Source organism: Lepisosteus oculatus, chromosome 23, assembly GCF_040954835.1.
Source record: "Lepisosteus oculatus isolate fLepOcu1 chromosome 23, fLepOcu1.hap2, whole genome shotgun sequence".
Lineage (NCBI taxonomy): Eukaryota > Metazoa > Chordata > Actinopteri > Semionotiformes > Lepisosteidae > Lepisosteus > Lepisosteus oculatus.
The window spans coordinates 15896180-15914888 of NC_090718.1; the positions used below are offsets into that span (position 1 = coordinate 15896180).

Below are 18709 nucleotides of genomic sequence, written 5' to 3' on the forward strand. Positions count from 1 at the left end.
CGAGCTGTGCTTCTGGAAGGGATCGCTTTAATTGTAGGAGGGTGGTGGTGGTTGGCGTCTCCAGCTGACCCCTCGGGAAGCACAGCTCTTGGGTGGGGGTGGGGGGGGGCAGGTACGGCAAGTATCTGCTGGGAGCAGCCGGCTCTCGGCTCGGCTCCTTGGTGACCGCCGAGGTCAAGAAGCCGAGCCAACAGGGCAGGCGTGTCGGGGAGCCTCTGTCAACAACGAGGGGTAGATGCTCTTTTTTTTGCTCAGGAATGATGCGGAGGTTTCAGTGTGTCGGTGGGGAAAGTTCCCAGGAGCGGTAGAAATGAAAAGCGTGTGCTTTCCGAGAGATAAGGACCTCGGAGGAGAGCTCAGGCTTCCTGCCCGAGCCTGCCCCTTCCTCGCACTCGCCTGGCCTTGGCAGCCTTCCTGAGCCGGACCTTGGCCCCTCGTGTCCTGACCTGGGGTGCGCGTGTGAGCGCGGATCTCTCCAGCTGGCTGGGAGGCGAGGGGCTGAAGCCAGCAGGCAAGATTTGGCAGCTGCCTGTTAATTTTCTTTTTAATTTTCTTTTTTGACCATCTAGTTATGGGAGTAAAGTCTGCAGCCCGTCTTTCTTCCAGGTAAAGTTTCAATCGCATAGAGGATCCCTGTCTTTTGCCGAGCGAAGAACTGTTTTGGATTCCTGCTTAACCCAGGACGAGGCTGCAGCCTTCACCCTAAATTCTAGGAGCAGTTTACTTTAAATAGAAGAATGAGATGGGGAGCATCTATCCCTTTGTTTATCCCTGAAGTTCAATTATTTGCTGGTCGTAGGGCATCGTTTAACATCTCGTTCTTCCAAAAGCTTAAAGGGGAGGGATTGCTGCCTCAATGCATCTGTACTGCAAGAGTCTGATCTGAAGTTCACTCACCGGCACATCAGTGTCCTCAGTGGGGCCGGCTCTGAGCTCTCTACCCCACAGCTCGGGCAGGGAAGCGAGTCAGCATTAGCATTTGTACACGTCGCATGAGGGCAGGGTTTCTGACTTGTGTGGGGGAACTGGAGGCTTTGTGGTACAGATGCATTGATTTTCTTATTTTGGGGTTTTAAGTTGGGGAATGGGGTTGAGTGGGTGGGGGAGAATCAGGACTTGAATTGGCGTTTATCCTAATACATGCTCTTCCACTCTGAACTCATAAGGGCTGGGGGCTGGGAAATCACCTTCCTTAATAAAAGCACCTTTAAGGTTTGACAAAGCAATTGGCTAATAAGCTGTTACCCCTGGGTGAGTAGTCTTTAAAAAAAAAAAACAGCTGTGAAATTTTCAAGTGATTGGTTTTAGTTTTAATTCTTGTTTTTCAAATTCAAAAGACAATTTGGAAAGAAAAACCGTGTTGACCACTTTTTTTTTTAGTTAAATTTGGCCCTTTTTGGAATTGGCAATACTTTACAGTGAAGCTGGATTTTTTTAAAAGGGTTGGTAACTTGAAATGGTTGAGATCTGAAGTGACTGGAATGTTTTTGTTAAGAAATAAAGCTCACTGGAATTCTATGACTTGTGGCTGTTCTCATTGAGCTAAAGGGGCTTGCTCAGAAGTGGGTAGAGGGGAGGCCAGGGTGGTATGGAGACTGGTTTCAGTGGATGTCCAGTAGGTGGCAGGGTGGTGCCTTGGCTTCTTTTTTTGTAGTCTCCTGCCGGACTCGACCTTAACGTGTGGCATCAATGCTAGATGACGCACCCCACAAGATGGGCTCAGCTGATGGCTTTAGCGAGGCTTGTGCAGGCTTGACGCGACGCCAGGCACACAGCGTCTTCAACACTTGCTCCTCTGTGCTGCTGATGAAACAAGGGGAGCGGTCGGCTCTTGTCTGATGGCGAAACAGTCTTCGGCTGCACTGCCGTGGCCGGAGGCAGTGGGATTTCCTGGATTTGCTGGTGGGGTGCTTGTCCAGGCGAAGCCAGTGGCTTGCTGCCCCTCTGGGGGGGGGGTGGGTGTGGGTATACCGGCACTTCGAGTTGACTTCACCAGACAAGGTTAAGGCCCACGCTGAAAAGCTTGTCGGTTCATCCTTTTCTTTTACAACTGTTGGGGGGGGAGTTTTCCATCCTCGAGCGTCCCTGCAGCCGTGTTCATTTGGTTTGCGATGGGTTGGCGGGAGTCCCGCGCTCGGAGGAGCTCTGGACCTGTGAGTCCGCTACCAGCTCAAACAAAGAGGTATACAGAAGGGAGAGGAAGGTGTCTTTCCAAACTATCAACGTGCGAACGTCTAGTGCTAAAAATGAAGCAGTGGTCAAGGGAACGTGACCTGGCCGGGGACAGTCGCGGGTGGGGGGGCCTGATTGAAGAGGTTTGGTTTATTCAGCCTGATTCGGTGTAGCACTCATGCAGATTTAGGAGAGGGCATGGCTGAGCTCCACGCCAGCAGACGCCAGCATCCCGCAGAGCGTATCCCATGCTGCAGCTCTCTAGAGGGCACGGCTTTTGTCAGGACACACGGGACAGCTTCCTCCCATCATGTAAGGACGGCATCTGTCTGGAGACACGGGGCCCTGTCCATCACACGTCAACTGCTCCAGAAAGGGTAGAACTCCTGTCAGCCTTCTGGAATGAAACTCACTTGCCCTCACAGGAGAGGGTTTCCTAATACCCAATTCCTCATCTGCAGTGCTTGGTTTCACGCTCCACCCTGCTGAACTGCGGTAATATCGTCTTACTCACTCCACTGGTCTCAATGTCTCCCTGGCTTCAGGAGGTGGTGCTGAGGCCGATCGGGGGATTTGCATGACGGCGTGGTCTCTGCGAGTCTCTGCTGGCAAGCTCCTGTGGTTCTGGCACTGTGTGGTGGGCGGGCGGGCTTGTCTCTCTTGGCAGAGACGTTGAAGTCTGTGGTTTAAACCTCAGTCGTGGTTTTATCTCGGATCCCCCACATAACCCTGCCGTTCACGATAAGGGCGTCATAAAGCAGGGAGCTGGGAGGCCTTGGACACTGCCCAGGCGATAGCGCAGTGTTCTCCCAGTGTGGAGGCAGTCGGGACGAGTCGTGACGGGATGGACTGGGCTCTTCTGTGGACCTGCTGTCTGGCCCTGCTCCCTGTGCTCAGGTGCGCTCTGCCTCCTCCCTGCGACAGGTAAGCTGGCTTTTCCCCATGCTCCACTTTCAGCCCCTTCGTTCAGCTCCTGCTTCCCTGTAGGAACTGTCCTGGAGCGCGGCTCTCTCCACCGGGCCGAGCGCTGTCCGAGTTGATTAGTCTGCAGTGGAAGATCCGAGTCTGTGAGCCGGGCATGATAGCAGCGCATGTGCCCAGTTGGAGGCTTGTGGCGATCATGAGCAGCTGTAGTTTGTGTGAAGACATGCACACGTGCTCTTGCTTTATCAGAGATGAACTGCAGCGCGGAGTTCGCCTGAAGCTGCCGTTCTGTGAAACAGTGGGCTTTCTGAATTTTTGCATGAATTCACTGCCGAGTGTTGGCAGAGCTTCGTGTGGTCCTTCTGATATTTGAAAGGAGCCTGAGTGAACAGAGCATGCTGTAGGGTTAGGGCTAGGGTCTCTGGGCTGGTGTGGGCCTCCTTGTTCTGTGCTCAGTTTCCGAGCTGCCCCGTCCTCTCCTCTCCGCTGAGAGGAGGTGCAGCAGCGGTGTGAGTGGAACCTGGAGAGAGATTCTCCTCCTCACAGGCTCATTTCAACACTTCAGAGATACTGCCCTTTCCCCCTGCCTGGAATGCTGGGTAACATTTCAGTTAGCATTTTTGCCACCTGCTTCTTGTAGTTGATGGGAAAACAGGCTCTGTGAGATGTCTCAAGTTCTTCTTGTCACAGGTTTGTTCTCATCAACTTGACAGGAACTTTGACCCTTTCGAGTAATGAGGATAAAGGCATTGACTGTTCATCTGTTTAAAATTGTAAGTGCGATGAGCAAGGTTAAATTGGCATTAAATTAAAAGAAACCGGCAAATTCACAAACTCGAAGGCAGTGTTTGATTGCTTTATGGAATGGAATATTCACCGTGTTCCTGAAGAAAAGCTAAGTATACATCAAGTTGTGTGTACTGTACTTTGAAAGTAATATCTTTGAAACTTACAATTTGTTTAAATATTAACAGGAATTACAAGACTTTTGAACCCTGAGCTGTTCTTCACTCTCAGGTATTAATCTGAAAGTAAGCTAACCGCTAGCTGGTGTATTAATAACAGGACAGACTGTGGGGAGATTGTCCAATGAATTTGTTTGCTATGGAGTGGAAAAATAAGGTCATGAGTGTTTAAACAGAAGAGCCTAGAGCTCAATACCTGTGTTTCTCCTACATTAGTTAAAGCCTTGCTTCTGCAAGGCGAGACAGCTAATTGTAAAGCATATGGCTGCCCCCTCTAGAGGTGGTCGATCTGTCTCAGCCTGTCATGTCTTCGTGTCCTGCCTTCTGTTTGAGCATGTGTCAGACCCTGCACAGCGCTCATGAGGCAGACCTCGCTCCGGAGCACAGCTTTCCAGTCAGACTCTCTGCAGGCAGGGCTCTCAGATTTCCTTAATATTAATCACTCCCTACACTTCTATAGCTCTTCTCTGGACCTCCACCGGGGCAGGTTATGGGGATCCCCTCCACCCCCACCAGTGTGTACCCCCACCTGGATGATGCTCCAGTCCTCTCCCAGCTCTCAGTGGGGAGGAGAGCAGAGTTATGAGGCCAGTTCAGAGACGGGGGTTATTAGGAGGCCATGATGGGTAAAGACCAGGGGGAGATTTGACCAGGACACTGGGGTAACACCCCTACTCTTCTCGAGAAACACCCCGGGATTGTTAATGACCTCAGAGAGTCAGGACCTCAGTTTTACATCTCATCTGAAGGATAGTGCCTTTTTTTTTCTACAGTATAGTCTCCCTGCCACTGTACTGGGGCATTAGGACCCACACAGACCGCAGGGTGAGCGCCCCCTGCTGGCCCCACTGACACCTCTTCCAGCTGAAGCCTCAGCTCTCCCAGGAGTCTCCCCTCCAGGTACTGGCCAGGCTCTCACTGCTGGGCTCCAGTGGGCGGCCAGCTGGGAGCTGCAGGGTGATATGGTCACAGAAAATGTGACCTGCAGAGTTCCCCTGGGTTCTAGTGGAAGTCAGTCCTGCAGGTACATGGGCACCGTCCCCTGATCCTGTGTGCCAATTCTGCTCAGAGGAGAACTTTTTGTGGATTTGGGCATATTGTTACCGGTCCATGGCACCCGGTATAACCGCTATTGGTCTTCTTAAGAGAGTGAAGTGTTTTACTCAGGGTGTTTCGACAGATGGGGCCTGATCTATACAGTTCAAATAAGGATCTCTTGCATCATTACAACTGGCTTGTAATGTCTTGATGATGGCGTGTGACTGAACTTGTGCTTATTTTCTAGTCTGCTTACTGTATAATCCTCATGAAGCTGGAGGATCAGACACTCCTAATACCAGTCAGCCTAGAGCAGAAAGAAATAAGCCTTTGAGGTTTTATTGAGAAACATCAGAATCATTTGGACATGTTTTGAATGCAGTAATAATTTAAAGACAGCATTCAGGTGAATTCTTCTGCGCTGCTCTGGTCGGTGTCTGGTGAGGCGCTGTTTTTCAAGAGCTGCGGTCAGCCTGATTTTGGCTGTGTCCTCTTCGTCAGTGAGATCTACTGCATGGGGGAGATCCTGAGGCAGGTCCAGCTGGCCAGGCTGTTCGACGACGATAAGCACTTCGTGGATATGAAGCTGAAGGAGCCCCCAGGTGAGCCGCTCTTCATGTTGATGTAGTATAAGTGCCCATTATTGCTTCCTGTACCTTCTGTGAGCCTTCTAGACCTGCTGTAAGGCGTTGGATCAGACACACACTCACAGCACAACCAATTTTCTACCAGTACAGTATGTCTTTAGACTGTGGGAGAAAACCCACTCGAACCCGGGAAGAACATGCAAACTCCACACAGACCGCACCCAGGAAATCGGCAATGCTACCCACTGCGCCACTGCGCTGCCCTGCCAGTTACGCATCCCAGACTTAAAATATCCCACCACCCACACCTTCCCGGAGTTCCTCTGCGGTGAAGACTGGCATTGGGACGTCAGATTGATCTCAGACGTTGTGGTGGCCGCTGTCTTGTTCCATTGCCATTGCAGAAAGAGTGCTGCAGTCTTTCTGGAACCTGACCTCTCGGGTTCCAGGTGGAAACCTTCCTGCGTCCCAGCTTCGGAAATTCCTCGAGGATTTCTTTGAGGAACCAGGGACGGAGTTCGAACCATGGACTCCAGCGGATTGGCACAGCAAGTAAGATTGTCACAGACTAGCATGCAATGAGGCGCTCGTTTGAGCTGAATTACGGTTTAAAAAGGAGGCTGTAGTTCAGGCCAATGAAGGGTAGCAGGGCAGAAACATTACAGTGTCTTTGCTACAGATAGAAGCAAGAGTTTGATGTTTCCAGGTCAAGCTCTGCTGCTTCCTTTTTTGTGATATTAATGAAAAGGCCAAGGAGCTCTGGAGGGCTGTCTTGGAAAAACTTGTAGATTCCCGCCGCTAAAACACCTGTCAACACGAAGAATGTGCTTTGCTACCTGATTGACTGGGAAGGGGGGATATAGAAGGTGTGATGAAGTCATTCTTGGGGTTTTTCTTGCAGGCCCAGGTTCCTGTCGAAGATCGCGGACGGCAGGCTGCGCCGCTGGGCCAAGGAGCTCCACCAGCTGTGGAAATCGCTCGGGAGGAAGGTGGGAGCAGTGGGCGCGGTGCCTGTGCACAGTGAAGCCCCCGGTGCAGTTAGAAAGCTTCTCTAACCTTGTTGTGTGCAGGTGCGCCCTGATGTGAGGGTACATCCTGAGCTCTACTCCCTGATCTACACCCCCAACCCCCTCATCGTCCCTGGGGGGCGCTTCAGGGAGCTCTACTACTGGTAGGTCCTGTGGGTATCGGCGTGAGACTAGCGGTACGTTCTTCTCAGCAACAGGCCCATCAGTGGCAGGGGTATCCACTGTTCCTGTGGAATTGGAGGGATCCGTGTGAGCTCCACACTGCACGCAGCTGTGTGTTAGGGTGGAAACGTTGCCCAGGCGTGACCTGCTCTGCCCTGTGATGTTCAGGGACTCTTACTGGGTGATCAATGGGCTGCTGCTCTCCGAGATGCAGGACACAGCGCGAGGCATGATCGAGAACTTCCTCCACCTCGTGGACAAGTAAGATGCTTTTTTTGGTTTTGTTTCATGTTCTCTGCTTGGGTCTCCTCACGTCAGGCAGGGTGTTCTGACGAAGGCCAAGACATGCGTGGCTCACCCTGCTCCTCAGGTGTGCCTGTTCTGCCCTCGACAGTCTCCCTCTCAGTGAGTGTTTCCTCAGAGGGTAATAAAGCTTGAATTGAACTGAATTTGTCTTCACCCCGACAGCACTGTTGCCCCACCTTCTCCTTCTTTGATCTTCAGCTTTTTCTGCTCCTCCTTCACTGTTCTCCTGGGGCATCGTACACCATTTAACCACTTTGTTTTTCACGTGTTCTTTTGGTTTGGAAACGAGCTGTATGTTTCAGAGGACAAGTGGAGTGTGTTGCAAAGAGCTCTGCTTGATGCAGTACAGCCCAGTACACACAAGACACACGATGGCGGAGCGGTGGCTCTGTGGCTCAGGATCTGCGCCTGTGGCTGGAAGGTTGCCGGTTCAAATCCCGCGGCCGGCAGAGTAATCCTACTCCGTTGGGCCCCTGAGCAAGGCCCTTAACCCCAGCTGCTCCAGGGGTGCTGTACAATGACAGACCCTGCGCTCAGACCCCCAGCTTCTCTCCCTGTCTGTGTCTCATGGAGAGCAAGCTGGGGTCTGCGAAAAGAAATTCCAAATACAAGAACTTGTATATGGCCAATAAAGTGATCTAATCTTTTAAAGAACTGGCCTTTTACAGGGTAGTCTGCCTTCTAGCTTGCACTCATTGGGGGTCACCTGATGCTACAGTAACAGAGATCAGGAATCAGGAATGAGGAAGACCCACTGGGTGAATAAACAAGCCTGCTTGGAGATGTTGCTCGTCTTTGCTGGCTCTCTCACGGCTCCGCTGTCCTGCCGCAGGTACGGCTTCGTCCCGAACGGCGGGCGAGTGTACTTCGAGCGCCGCAGTCAGCCCCCCTTCCTGACGCTCATGGTGGAGAGCTACTACCGTGCCTCGCAGGACAAGGCCTTCCTCAGGTGTGTCCAGGGAGGGCGGCCGCTGCGCTCCCGAGGGGAAGTGCTGCACCCAGGAGAGACGAAAAAACCACCACACCGCCACTTCACTTTCAACAGCTGTGGATCCAGCACAGGCTGTCCCAGAGAGCACTGCGCAGAGTACTCACTCCCACCAGGGGGCGCCAGTCCACCACAGGGCACACAAGAGCTGAACCCAGGACCCCCAGCTCTCCATCCCTTTGCTATAAATATGGATAAGTAGAAAAATTCAAGAAGTTTGTATTGAAACCATTTCAGGCACACAGTGATCTGTACTCCGATTATGGGTCTGATGTGAGTGCTTGAGTCGCAGTTTACCCATCTGTATGACAAATCTGTCAACACCAGCAGGAGCAGCCCCCACAGTTGAATGGCATGGCAGTTCAGGGACTGGTATTCTGTCACCAAGCGCTCTGCAGGGCCTGACGTAGACGCGTCAGATGGTGTGATGGAGGCTGATATCTGCCCCAAGCGCTCTCTGTCATTTGAGCTGTGTTTCGGAGTTCCCCGTGTGCTGGCGTGACCTGGCCTGTCTCTCAGGACCGCCCTGCCCATTCTGGAGAAGGAGTACGCCTTCTGGATGCAGAACCGCTCCGTGGTCCTGGAGGCCGCAGGATCGCGGCACACTCTGAATCGCTACAGCGTGGAGGTGGGACAGCCCAGGTACGAGCCGCCCGCGGGGTCCTGAGAAAGCAGGCTTCCCGTGGTCTTCTTCAGCTGCTACTGATGGACATGCCCTCTGAGCAGCTGTAGTCACACTTACACTCACACACTCCTGCCTTTGACTATATACTAGATATTTCTATGCATTTTCTGCTGACATTTAACTTCTACGATCCACAGACGTGTTTAGTTTGCACGTTCCGATTCTGAGAAAACGAGAGCTCGTTGCCAGGGTGTGAATACTTCTGCCAGGCCCTGCTGGAGGTGGCCAGTGCTGCTCTGGCGGGAGAGGTCCTCTCCTTCATTCTGCTGCCGAAACTGGGGAGAGCTCTTGTACTATAAAAGAACTGAATCACAGCACTTGGTACTTTTTGCCATAAAGTCTAAATTCCTAATTTGTTCCCTCCTGTCTGGATCACCATCTGGAGTTTGATTTTTGTCTTGGCCAAAAGAAATACATGCGTCCAGGTTCTACTGGTTGATCTAGATGACATTGCTGGAGAAGTTGTTTTTGCTCTAGCTGAGGAAGAAATGTCCTGTGCTGCATGTTTGCTTGTGAGTGGTGAGTAAGCAGCTACTTCACTGTCTCCTAGACCCGAGTCCTACACTGATGACCTGGACCTGGCTCAGGGGCTGACGCCAGGTAACTCGCATGCTCCATCCGTGTGAAGTCATTCTCTCAATGTGCGAATAGCATTTCTCTTCACCTTTGTTGGTCTTCTTGATCTTAGATTTCTTTTAGAGGCGCTCCACTGTGTTTGTTAGTGCTTTAAACGAAAGGCTTGATTGGTTCTCTTACTTGTTGCTCTAAGGACCCAACGGTGCTGTTGTAAGGTCCTCCCAGTATTCCACCTTGTGGTTTAAGATGCCCTTGGCTGTTTGACACACAGTGGTTTCCCCACTGAATGAGCAATGAGCTTGAAAGTGTGGTGTATAAGGTGCCACACACTGTGGTACTGGCTGGTACTGTAGGTGTGATCGAGAAAATCCCAGCTGAGATTATTCCCGGGCTCAGACTGGCCTGTTTCTGCTCTGTCCACTACATACCTTTCCAAAAGTCTCCAGAGTTCTCAGCTCTTGCAGTCTGTAGCTACCAGTTGAGTTTGGGAAGGCCTGGTCAGACTCTAGGCCACAAGCATGGCATCACAGTGCTGGATATGTGAGGCCAGCATCCTGTACAGGACAGCTCTCCCGCACACATTTAGCCATGTTAGAATAATGTCGCTTGTTGTGTCCAGCCCCCTGCAGTACCGGAAGAAGTACAACACTTTTCTCTTTTCTAAAATTATTTTTATCTGTTCTGCGTGACATCCCAGTCGTGTGAATCTGTGTGATCAGCCGAGATTGACTGGAGAGTACTAGTTTAACTTCTGGTCATGAGCGATAAGGTTGCTTTTTGTTAGGCTGATACAGGAGATAAAATTGTACTGTTACAAAAAGGGATTGATAATAATAGTCACATTCCAGAAATACAGAGTAGGATAATTAAATAGATGGTCATAACCCCCCGTTGTAAATTGTTGCCAAGAACATACCTGAGTGGGAGGTACAGTTAGAGACACTTGAGATCTGTGTTCCCTGGCACAGCTCTGGTGGTAGAGTAATAATTCTGAGGACACTGGGAGAAAGGAATAATTATTAAAAGTGACAATAACACAAGATAACATAAATGTTACTCTGTTTACACACAAGGTGTCTCGGAGCCTACTTTTTGACCAAGCATAAAAACCCCAGACTGCTATAGTATTCAAAACCTATATAATGCCTACATGCCAACAAGAGAGAGACCGCTGCTCTCTGAACCAACAGAATATGACCTACAGTTACTACAGTATCTGGTGCTCCAGGAAGAGAGATTTATCTCCCAGTTCTAAAAACGCTCTCACCCTGAGGGACTGTTCTTAACTGAGGGATTCTCCATACAGGAAATTCGTTTTCTCTAAATTGTGTGTGTGTGTGGAGCTGGACAGTGACAGGAGTGTGTGTGTGTTGAGAGAGGAGTGTGGAGCTGGACAGTGACAGGAGTGTGTGTGTGTGTTGAGAGAGGAGTGTGGAGCTGGACAGTGACAGGAGTGTGTGTGTGTGTGTGTTGAGAGAGGAGTGTGGAGCTGGACAGTAACAGGAGTGTGTGTGTGTGTTGAGAGAGGAGTGTGGAGCTGGACAGTAACAGGAGTGTGTGTGTGTGTGTTGAGAGAGGAGTGTGGAGCTGGACAGTAACAGGAGTGTGTGTGTGTGTGTTGAGAGAGGAGTGTGGAGCTGGACAGTAACAGGAGTGTGTGTGTGTGTGTTGAGAGAGGAGTGTGGAGCTGGACAGTAACAGGAGAGTGTGTGTGTGTGTTGAGAGAGGAGTGTGGAGCTGGACAGTAACAGGAGAGTGTGTGTGTGTGTTGAGAGAGGAGTGTGGAGCTGGACAGTGACAGGAGAGTGTGTGTGTGTGTTGAGAGAGGAGTGTGGAGCTGGACAGTAACAGGAGAGTGCGTGTGTGTTGCTCAGAGGCCCGGGACAGGCTGTGGATGGAGCTGAAGGCTGGGGCAGAGTCAGGATGGGATTTCTCCTCGCGGTGGTTCATCAATGGCAGCGGCGCGCTGCGCGACACCCACACCAGCGCCATCCTGCCCGCCGACCTCAACGCCCTGCTCTGCCGCATCGAGAGGACGCTGGCCACCTTCTACAGGGCGCTTGGTAAGGGACGGGCTGCGGGACGTTACTGGAGGGGCCCGGTGCTCTCCGGCTCATTGCAGGCTCTGTGTCCCCCAGGCAACAGCACCGCGGCGCGCAAGTACGACATCGCCCTGGAGCGCCGCGTGAAGGCGGTGAGAGCTCTGCTGTGGAACGAGGAGAGAGGCGCCTGGTTTGACTACAACCTGCTGACCAATGCCAGCCACCTCGCCTTCTTCCCCTCCAACATGGCGCCTCTGTGGGCACAGTGCTACTCTGAGCCCAGTGCTGGAGAGCGGGCACTGCGCTACCTGCAGGTGAGCTGGGAGGCAGATGCAGACACACACCCTTGAGCCAGCGGTACGGCGCCCCCCGGGGGCTGGGCCTCTCATGAGTGTCGTCACTGGGGTCCTTGAGTACACCTGCTCCTTCTGTTGCTGGGTCGCCCTACACACAGCTCCCCCATCTCTCATCCCCTCTCCTCCGGCCCCTGCAGAGCAGCCCAGCCTCGCGCTTCCCCAGCGGACTGCCCACCTCTCTGACGGACAGCGGGCAGCAGTGGGACCTGCCCAATGCCTGGCCCCCTCTGCAGCACATGGTCATCGAAGGTAGGCCCGAGGCACAGAGAGGCCTTTCTCTCGTGTGCGCGTGTGATGAAATGAGTCTGTGGCGCTAAGTATTCGATCCTATCAAAAGGACATTATCGTCAGATCTTGTCTGGGGTAATTAAGGGAATTAACTTCTGAACTATGGCTGAGCAGCTTGTTCCAGACTCCCACAACCCTTTGTGTAAAGAAGTGCCTCCTGTACTTCATTTTACTTGCACTTCCTCTTCATTTCCTTGTTTCCTTTGGCTTATCTTTTACTGTTGATCTCATGGAAGCCCATTAGGCTGGCGTGGTGCATACTATGAGTACTATGAATGCTTGAACCCATTAGCCTCTTTTAAACAAAACTAAAGAGGTTGAGCTCCTTTCACCTGTCAGTGTAAAGCCAGCACTGTGAACCACGGCGACCTCTGGTTCTGTGTCCTTTGCGAAATGTGTTCAGGAGAAATTGTTGTAAATAAGGGCCTACTGACGCTTCATATAATTTTAGTGAGCACTGCTGACCAAAGCCCTCTCCAACATTCATTGTCTTTGGCTGCTCTCATCCACCTCATTTCATCTGATTTCGTCGTGTCATCTTGCACAAGGTCTTAACACTAATAAAGCTAAGTTTCTGAGTAAGGCCATCATGGTGGGAAAAACACAAAGGCTAATTTACCCACTGACGTGCAGTGCACCTGTACTGCAAGACCTCTGAACATGGTTGATGTGGATCCTCTCTGAGGTGAGTTTGGCAGGGTGACTGTGGTCTCTCTTGTCTGTCCGTCAGGTCTGACCAGGCTGACGTCCGAAAGCGCAGAGCAGACTGCCTTTGATCTGGCCCAGAGGTGGATACGGACCAACTGGGAGGCCTATGGCAAGCACAAGGCCATGTTTGAGAAGGTGTGTGAATTGGCGCAGTGGGTGTGGGCTTGATCCTGGCTCGTCTGGTGATGGGGGAGTCTGGGTAAAGATGTGTCCAGATTGGTCTCTCTCCCCAGTCGGGAAGCCCCTTGCTCTGACCCTGGCCTGCTCTCTTCTTCCCTTGCCCCCCTTGCGGTCTCATTCTCACCCACGCTCTCTCTCTCGCAGTACGACGTGCTTGGAGATGGCACACCAGGGGGAGGTGGGGAGTACGAAGTTCAGGTAGGACACAAACGGGCTCGTCTTTCAGAAACCACAAGTCCCAGGTTTAATTCAGCTGCAGAGGACTGAGAAGCACAGTTTGCCTTGTGATTGAAAAAGTCTGCCAGTGTGTTCCGAAATGCATGTGTTAGTTGTTTAATTTTGAATACCTGGCCAAGCTCTGTAGAGTTTCCTGGTGCTACTTTTGACCGATTCAGTCAGCTGTTTGTTTTGATCCCTTTCATCGGCCGCCGCCGCTGGCTGCTTCGCTGCATCTGATTGGCCAGCTCCCATGGCGGCGGTGCTCCATCTGTGATTGGCCGGTCTTTGTGTGTGTTGTCACAGCTGGGGTTCGGATGGACCAATGGCGTGGCGCTGCAGCTGCTAGACCGCTTTGGGGACAGACTGTCGTCAGGAGGGGCTCAGGCCCTGAGCTCCGGCCTGGGAGTGGGGCTCCTCTGTGCTGCCTTGCGGTTTCTTTTGTGAACTGCAGCTGTGGACTCCTCGACTCCTGCCTGGGCTCCTTACAGCTGGGCAGCCCTCCTCAGCCACCACGCCACACTTACTGCAGACATCCTGGAGGCGCCCTGAGCAAAAACATATCGAATGCAATCTACAGTGCCTTGCACAGCTATTCAGACCTGCTAAACATTTTCAAATGTTGCTGGATTACCAATGATACTTCCAAATCGTTTTCTACTAGTATTTTATTGCACACGGGCTCAAACAAACGTTTTTTGAGACAGAATTAGTTTTTTGTCAGCAGATATCTTAAAGAAAGAGCCCTGTGCTCTGGTAGCTCTAAATTTACACGTGAAAGACACTGTCCTAACGAGGACATTATTGGCTTACAATACTGTATACAGTATATGTATTGCAGACAAGTCTCAAAGCATTTCCAAAGGTGAGATTTCTAAAATTGCTTAATTCTTTACGCCTTTAGAGAATGGTTGTGATAGAACTTAAGCTGCTCTGCAAAAAAAACATTTTGTTTATGATGTAGTTTTTCAGCTTTTTTATGTTGTTCTTATGTATTTAGTTTTCAAGAAAGTCTGCACACCCTTTGCAAAGTAAAAAACAATTTTGTGGCTCAACAGCCTGAAATCCAGACACATTCAATCAGATTTTATTGTACCTCGAGTTACACAATTTAACACAATTTCAGAGTGAAAAACAAATACTCTAACATTCTGAAAAGTAATTACAAATACAAACCCCAAAAAATGACCTCTATCTTAAAAATAATAAATTATGTATTTTTATAAATTGCTTTTTTAAAATAATTTGTTGTATGAGCTGAGGACAACATTGTCAGGAATCGTAAATAATTTAGCAAATTCTTGATTTCTCAGTTAAGATGTTACATTTTTCACAGCTCTGAAATAGTAAATTTGTTTTTGTATCTCAGAATACATTCGCACACGATAAAGCATTTGGCGTCTTCAGTTCTAAAAGAGATTTCCCGGGACAGCAAATTCATTCTCTCCATCAAATTAACACTTCAGTCACCCCCTTCACTGTCCTTGTCTCCGGCGCTCCGAGAGCTGGAGACAGTTCGCTACCGCCAGCCCTCCTCAGAAGGGAAACCCTGAGCTGGATCTCTGAAGAGAGCTACAGCAGCATGGATATTCATTACATCGGCTCAGGGAGTGTCACTTAATGAGAAGAAGAAAATGACGAAAATAAACTAGGTCCTACGTAAAGGTTTGGCAATTATTAAAAGTGTTTTGCTTTAAAGCATCTTTTGTGCTTGTTAGGGCCATCTTTGGTATTTCCTCTGTCTCGTTACCACACACTGTATAAACTGTACATTATCACACAACGACATTCACTTTCTTCAGTGTAGCATTGGACTTAAGTTTTTGTGTTATTGTCCTGCTGAAAGGAGAGTTTTTTCCCAGTGTAAGATCTAAAGTTTGTTGTTGTTTAAAAAATCTCTTTACAAGCTAATTGTCTGTTTAATCTTCTGGTACTGGAAGAGGTCTGATTGAGCCATGTTGTTAAATGGTGTTGTCTTATGGTACTGTGCTACTGTTGCATTGTGTTTTTGTCACATCTGTTCTGTGTTTATGAGCCCTTGATGTGAAGATAAATCCCCTTGGGGCAGTGCAGATGAATTCAATTCACTTTGATCGTGATGAGAATGACAGCCATTAAAATGTGTTATTTCAGAGCAGGATTTGTATTCAGGCTGCTGAATATTCTGAAGTTTAATTTGCCCCCTTCCAAAAAACTACATTAATGTAACTGGAGAAGAAGTGCAAATGACTTATTGTGAATCAAAAACGTGAGTATCAGAAAAACTAACATCTCAAAACTTACTCTAGTTCCTCTCAGTTATGATGAACTTGTAGACCTCTCTGTGTGGTAAACAGGCAGGTGGTGACTGGTCAACACGTGGGGGAAAATCAATTTAATTTTTGTTGTTAACTTTGGACCTTAAAATTATTATACTTTTCAAATCATACTTCTGATTTGTATTTGTTATACATTGGATATAAAAACTGTACACCCCCGTATTGAAATGGCAGAAATCAAGATAAAACATGTTGGACATTTTTCCATCTTTAATGTGACCTTGCAACCATAAGTGTGCAACCAGCATTTATTGTAGAATTATTATATACAGAACCTCACTACTCTGATAAAGGCTTTTCATTGATTATTAGTAGATTATATCATTCTACTTATCAATAAATTAATTAATTTTGAGTATTTGTAAGTGAATGAATAGTTTCTGGCCTCTGCAAAGCTGATAATCATGTGTAAGTGATTCGTAAGTAAATATATCTTTAATAACTTGTTTATTACATTTAAATAAAGCATTAACTACATTACCTAAACTGCAAATTTCTGGTCTATGTTGTACAGCTTGTAATGTATTCAAATGGAGTGATACATTTACTGTCACCTTTTAAATACCTTTTGACAGCTTTTTTAATATTATATTGAAGCGTCTCTGATTCTGTAATAGAAATAAAATGGATTAATGATTTTCTGTTTGATAAGGCTTTTTAAACATTTGGCTGGGGAAGGAAATGCAATAAATAATCCACCAGACAGTAGACACGAGTGCACATAAATACAATAGGCCTTTACAATGTTCAGATCTCTATCATATGTCGTACAAAAAAATTACAAAATGTACAACTGTGGTGTGAAATTTTGCAATCTTATACCCAGTATATTGATGCAGGGAGAATTTCTGTCCAGAATTGGATGCCTTCTATTTGTTCATTTGTGAGTTTCGAACTGTTTCTCAGTAGAAATAAGACCGATAATATCCATGTAAGAGATGTGATTACATTTCTTGGTATTACGATTTTCAAAAATCCAAAAAGAGATGTGATTTGATGTTCTCTACCATAGTAAAAAAAAAAAAACTTTATTCATGGTTGTTATTTGTCAAACACGGGCAGAAGGAGGCCTAAATGCTACAGGGTTTAGAGCATCTAATACCGATACCGACAGAGTATTATTTACAAAATTAAGCAAAGTAGGTGGTGTATGTTTCCCTAATTTAATCATTCAGGAACTAGCGGGTATAGACTTTTTACTTGAATGTCATTTGGATGCTGGAAACCCCCCTGAAACTTGCTAGCTTCCATGAAGAAGTTCTCCTCACGTGGTCTCTTATAGATAAACATACCTCCCATAGATACATCATCTAGAATACAGAGAAAAAATAAACCTGTGCTTTGAAAACTGGGTTTAAAATAGTATAAGCGGGGTCAACAAATTAACTGGTGTGGATGATGAAATGTAGAATCAAGCAGATTTTATGAATAGATATAATGTTTGTGATAAGTCTGATAACAATCCGTCGTAACCAGAGCTACTCCTAGAGAGGTATTGATGCTTTTAAGAAACTAACAGTATACCATCAGAAACTATGGAAAAATTTACAACCTTTATTAGACTACAAGGAAAACAATTTAGTTATACTTGTACTAATAAATACTTCAGATCCTTCTCGCAATCTCACACTATCTTGTCAAACTATTTTGGAGCACCTCTTTGGGGAAAGTGAGTGGAATCAAACATGACTATTGTCAAACAGATTTTGTATGAATAATAAGGTTAAGGCGTCAGTACAAAATTGTACATTGAATCGACCCGGTAAAGATACACAGTGTGCATAGATTTAAAAGTAATATAGATGATAATTGTCTATCTCAAAGCAGCCCAGAAACCTTACGTTTGTTTTTGTTTTGTTCTGTTGTTAAAACACTCTGAACAGATCGGCAAAATGGTGTAAAGAAGGCTTCTAATTCTGACATTTCCTGTAGACAAATTGATGTTATTTTACTGCTCAATACTGCTGAACCGAATCTAAAATATAATGTATCATTGGCTTAATCATTATACTCGCTCGTTATTAGATGTAGAAATAGCCTAAAGATGAGAAATAATCGAAAATTGAATAATTAGACCGTATGTCGTAGTAGCAGATTGTACTTCTCGCCTACTTGATGTGGTCGAGCAACTCCACAATCGCCATACAATCCGTCCGTTCTCATGCTCTGACTTTCAGGTTGGGCAGTGGACTGGATTCCAGGGCAACTCGTTCTTGTTTGATTATCCGTGTGAAATCTCGCCCAATATAACAGGTAAACTCATGCACTGAAATGATGCGCTTCCAAATTAAAGCGACACGCATTTGAATAATTCAAAATACACACGAGGGAACGTCTCCAAACCATGCCTAAGTATCACAACATGAAAGCTGTGCGTACCTTATCTTTATTTGACTGTATAATGTACTCCGGTGATCTGTAACGTAGTCTTGCGTGCATCGTAAAGGATCCGGACTTCCGGCTACGGAAAACCCGGAGTGGATCAGCCTTCAACTGGATCCGGACTTCCGGCTACGGAAAACCCGGAGTGGATCGGCCTTTCCACCGGACCCGGACTTCCGGCTACGGAAAACCCGGAGTGGATCAGCCTTCCACTGGATCCGGACTGCCGGCTACGGAAAACCCGGAGTGGATCAGCCTTCCACTGGATCCGGACTGCCGGCTACGGAAAACCCGGAGTGGATCGGCCTTCCACTGGATCCGGACTGTCGGCTACGGAAAACCCGGAGTGGATCGGCCTCCCACTGGATCCGGACTGCCGGCTACGGAAAACCCGGAGTGGATCGGCCTTCCACTGGATCCGGACTGTGAGCAGCTTTTGTCCAATCGGCGCTGAGATTTCAGCAGGAGGCGGGAGACAGGCTCTTGTCCAGTCACACAGCTTCAGTCCCGGGACTTTTCCGAATTCCGGCGGGCGGTGACACTTCCGAGAAATGTCCACTGGGTGGCGACAGAGATACACGGAGCTGAGTCTCAAAGCGCTATCGGAAAGACTTGAAATCGGAAAGAAATACATTTGTTACATTTTAATCCCATTGAAAAGGAAGATGAAAATATCGTTTGTATTTTAAAACATTATTATACTTGCGCAACATAATTATTAAGGGAATGGTGTGAGAGGAGACCGTGTTTGAACAGTTTAAGACGGATGTAAAGACATTTTATTTCAG

General features: G+C 48.3%; 1 protein-coding gene and 1 long non-coding RNA gene across 2 annotated transcripts; one reads left to right on the forward strand and one right to left on the reverse strand.

Annotated features, from left to right (window-relative positions):
• The first annotated feature begins 2797 nt into the window (after positions 1 to 2797).
• treh (trehalase (brush-border membrane glycoprotein)) lies at positions 2798 to 13668 on the forward strand. The gene is made up of 15 exons (XM_006642180.3): positions 2798 to 3096; positions 5601 to 5701; positions 6091 to 6238; positions 6588 to 6675; positions 6757 to 6857; positions 7045 to 7137; positions 8015 to 8131; positions 8690 to 8812; positions 9406 to 9455; positions 11306 to 11494; positions 11570 to 11787; positions 11967 to 12078; positions 12848 to 12960; positions 13150 to 13203; positions 13528 to 13668. The coding sequence occupies exons 1-15, from the start codon at positions 3017 to 3019 to the stop codon at positions 13666 to 13668; spliced, it is 1728 nt and encodes a 575-aa protein (XP_006642243.2). The 5' UTR covers positions 2798 to 3016.
• On the reverse strand, positions 5423 to 18021 carry LOC138224581 (uncharacterized). The gene is made up of 2 exons (XR_011183058.1): positions 17919 to 18021; positions 5423 to 13769 (listed from the first exon to the last, which is right to left on the reverse strand). It is a non-coding gene; the product is annotated as an uncharacterized lncRNA (long non-coding RNA).
• Positions 18022 to 18709: the final 688 nt, after the last annotated feature.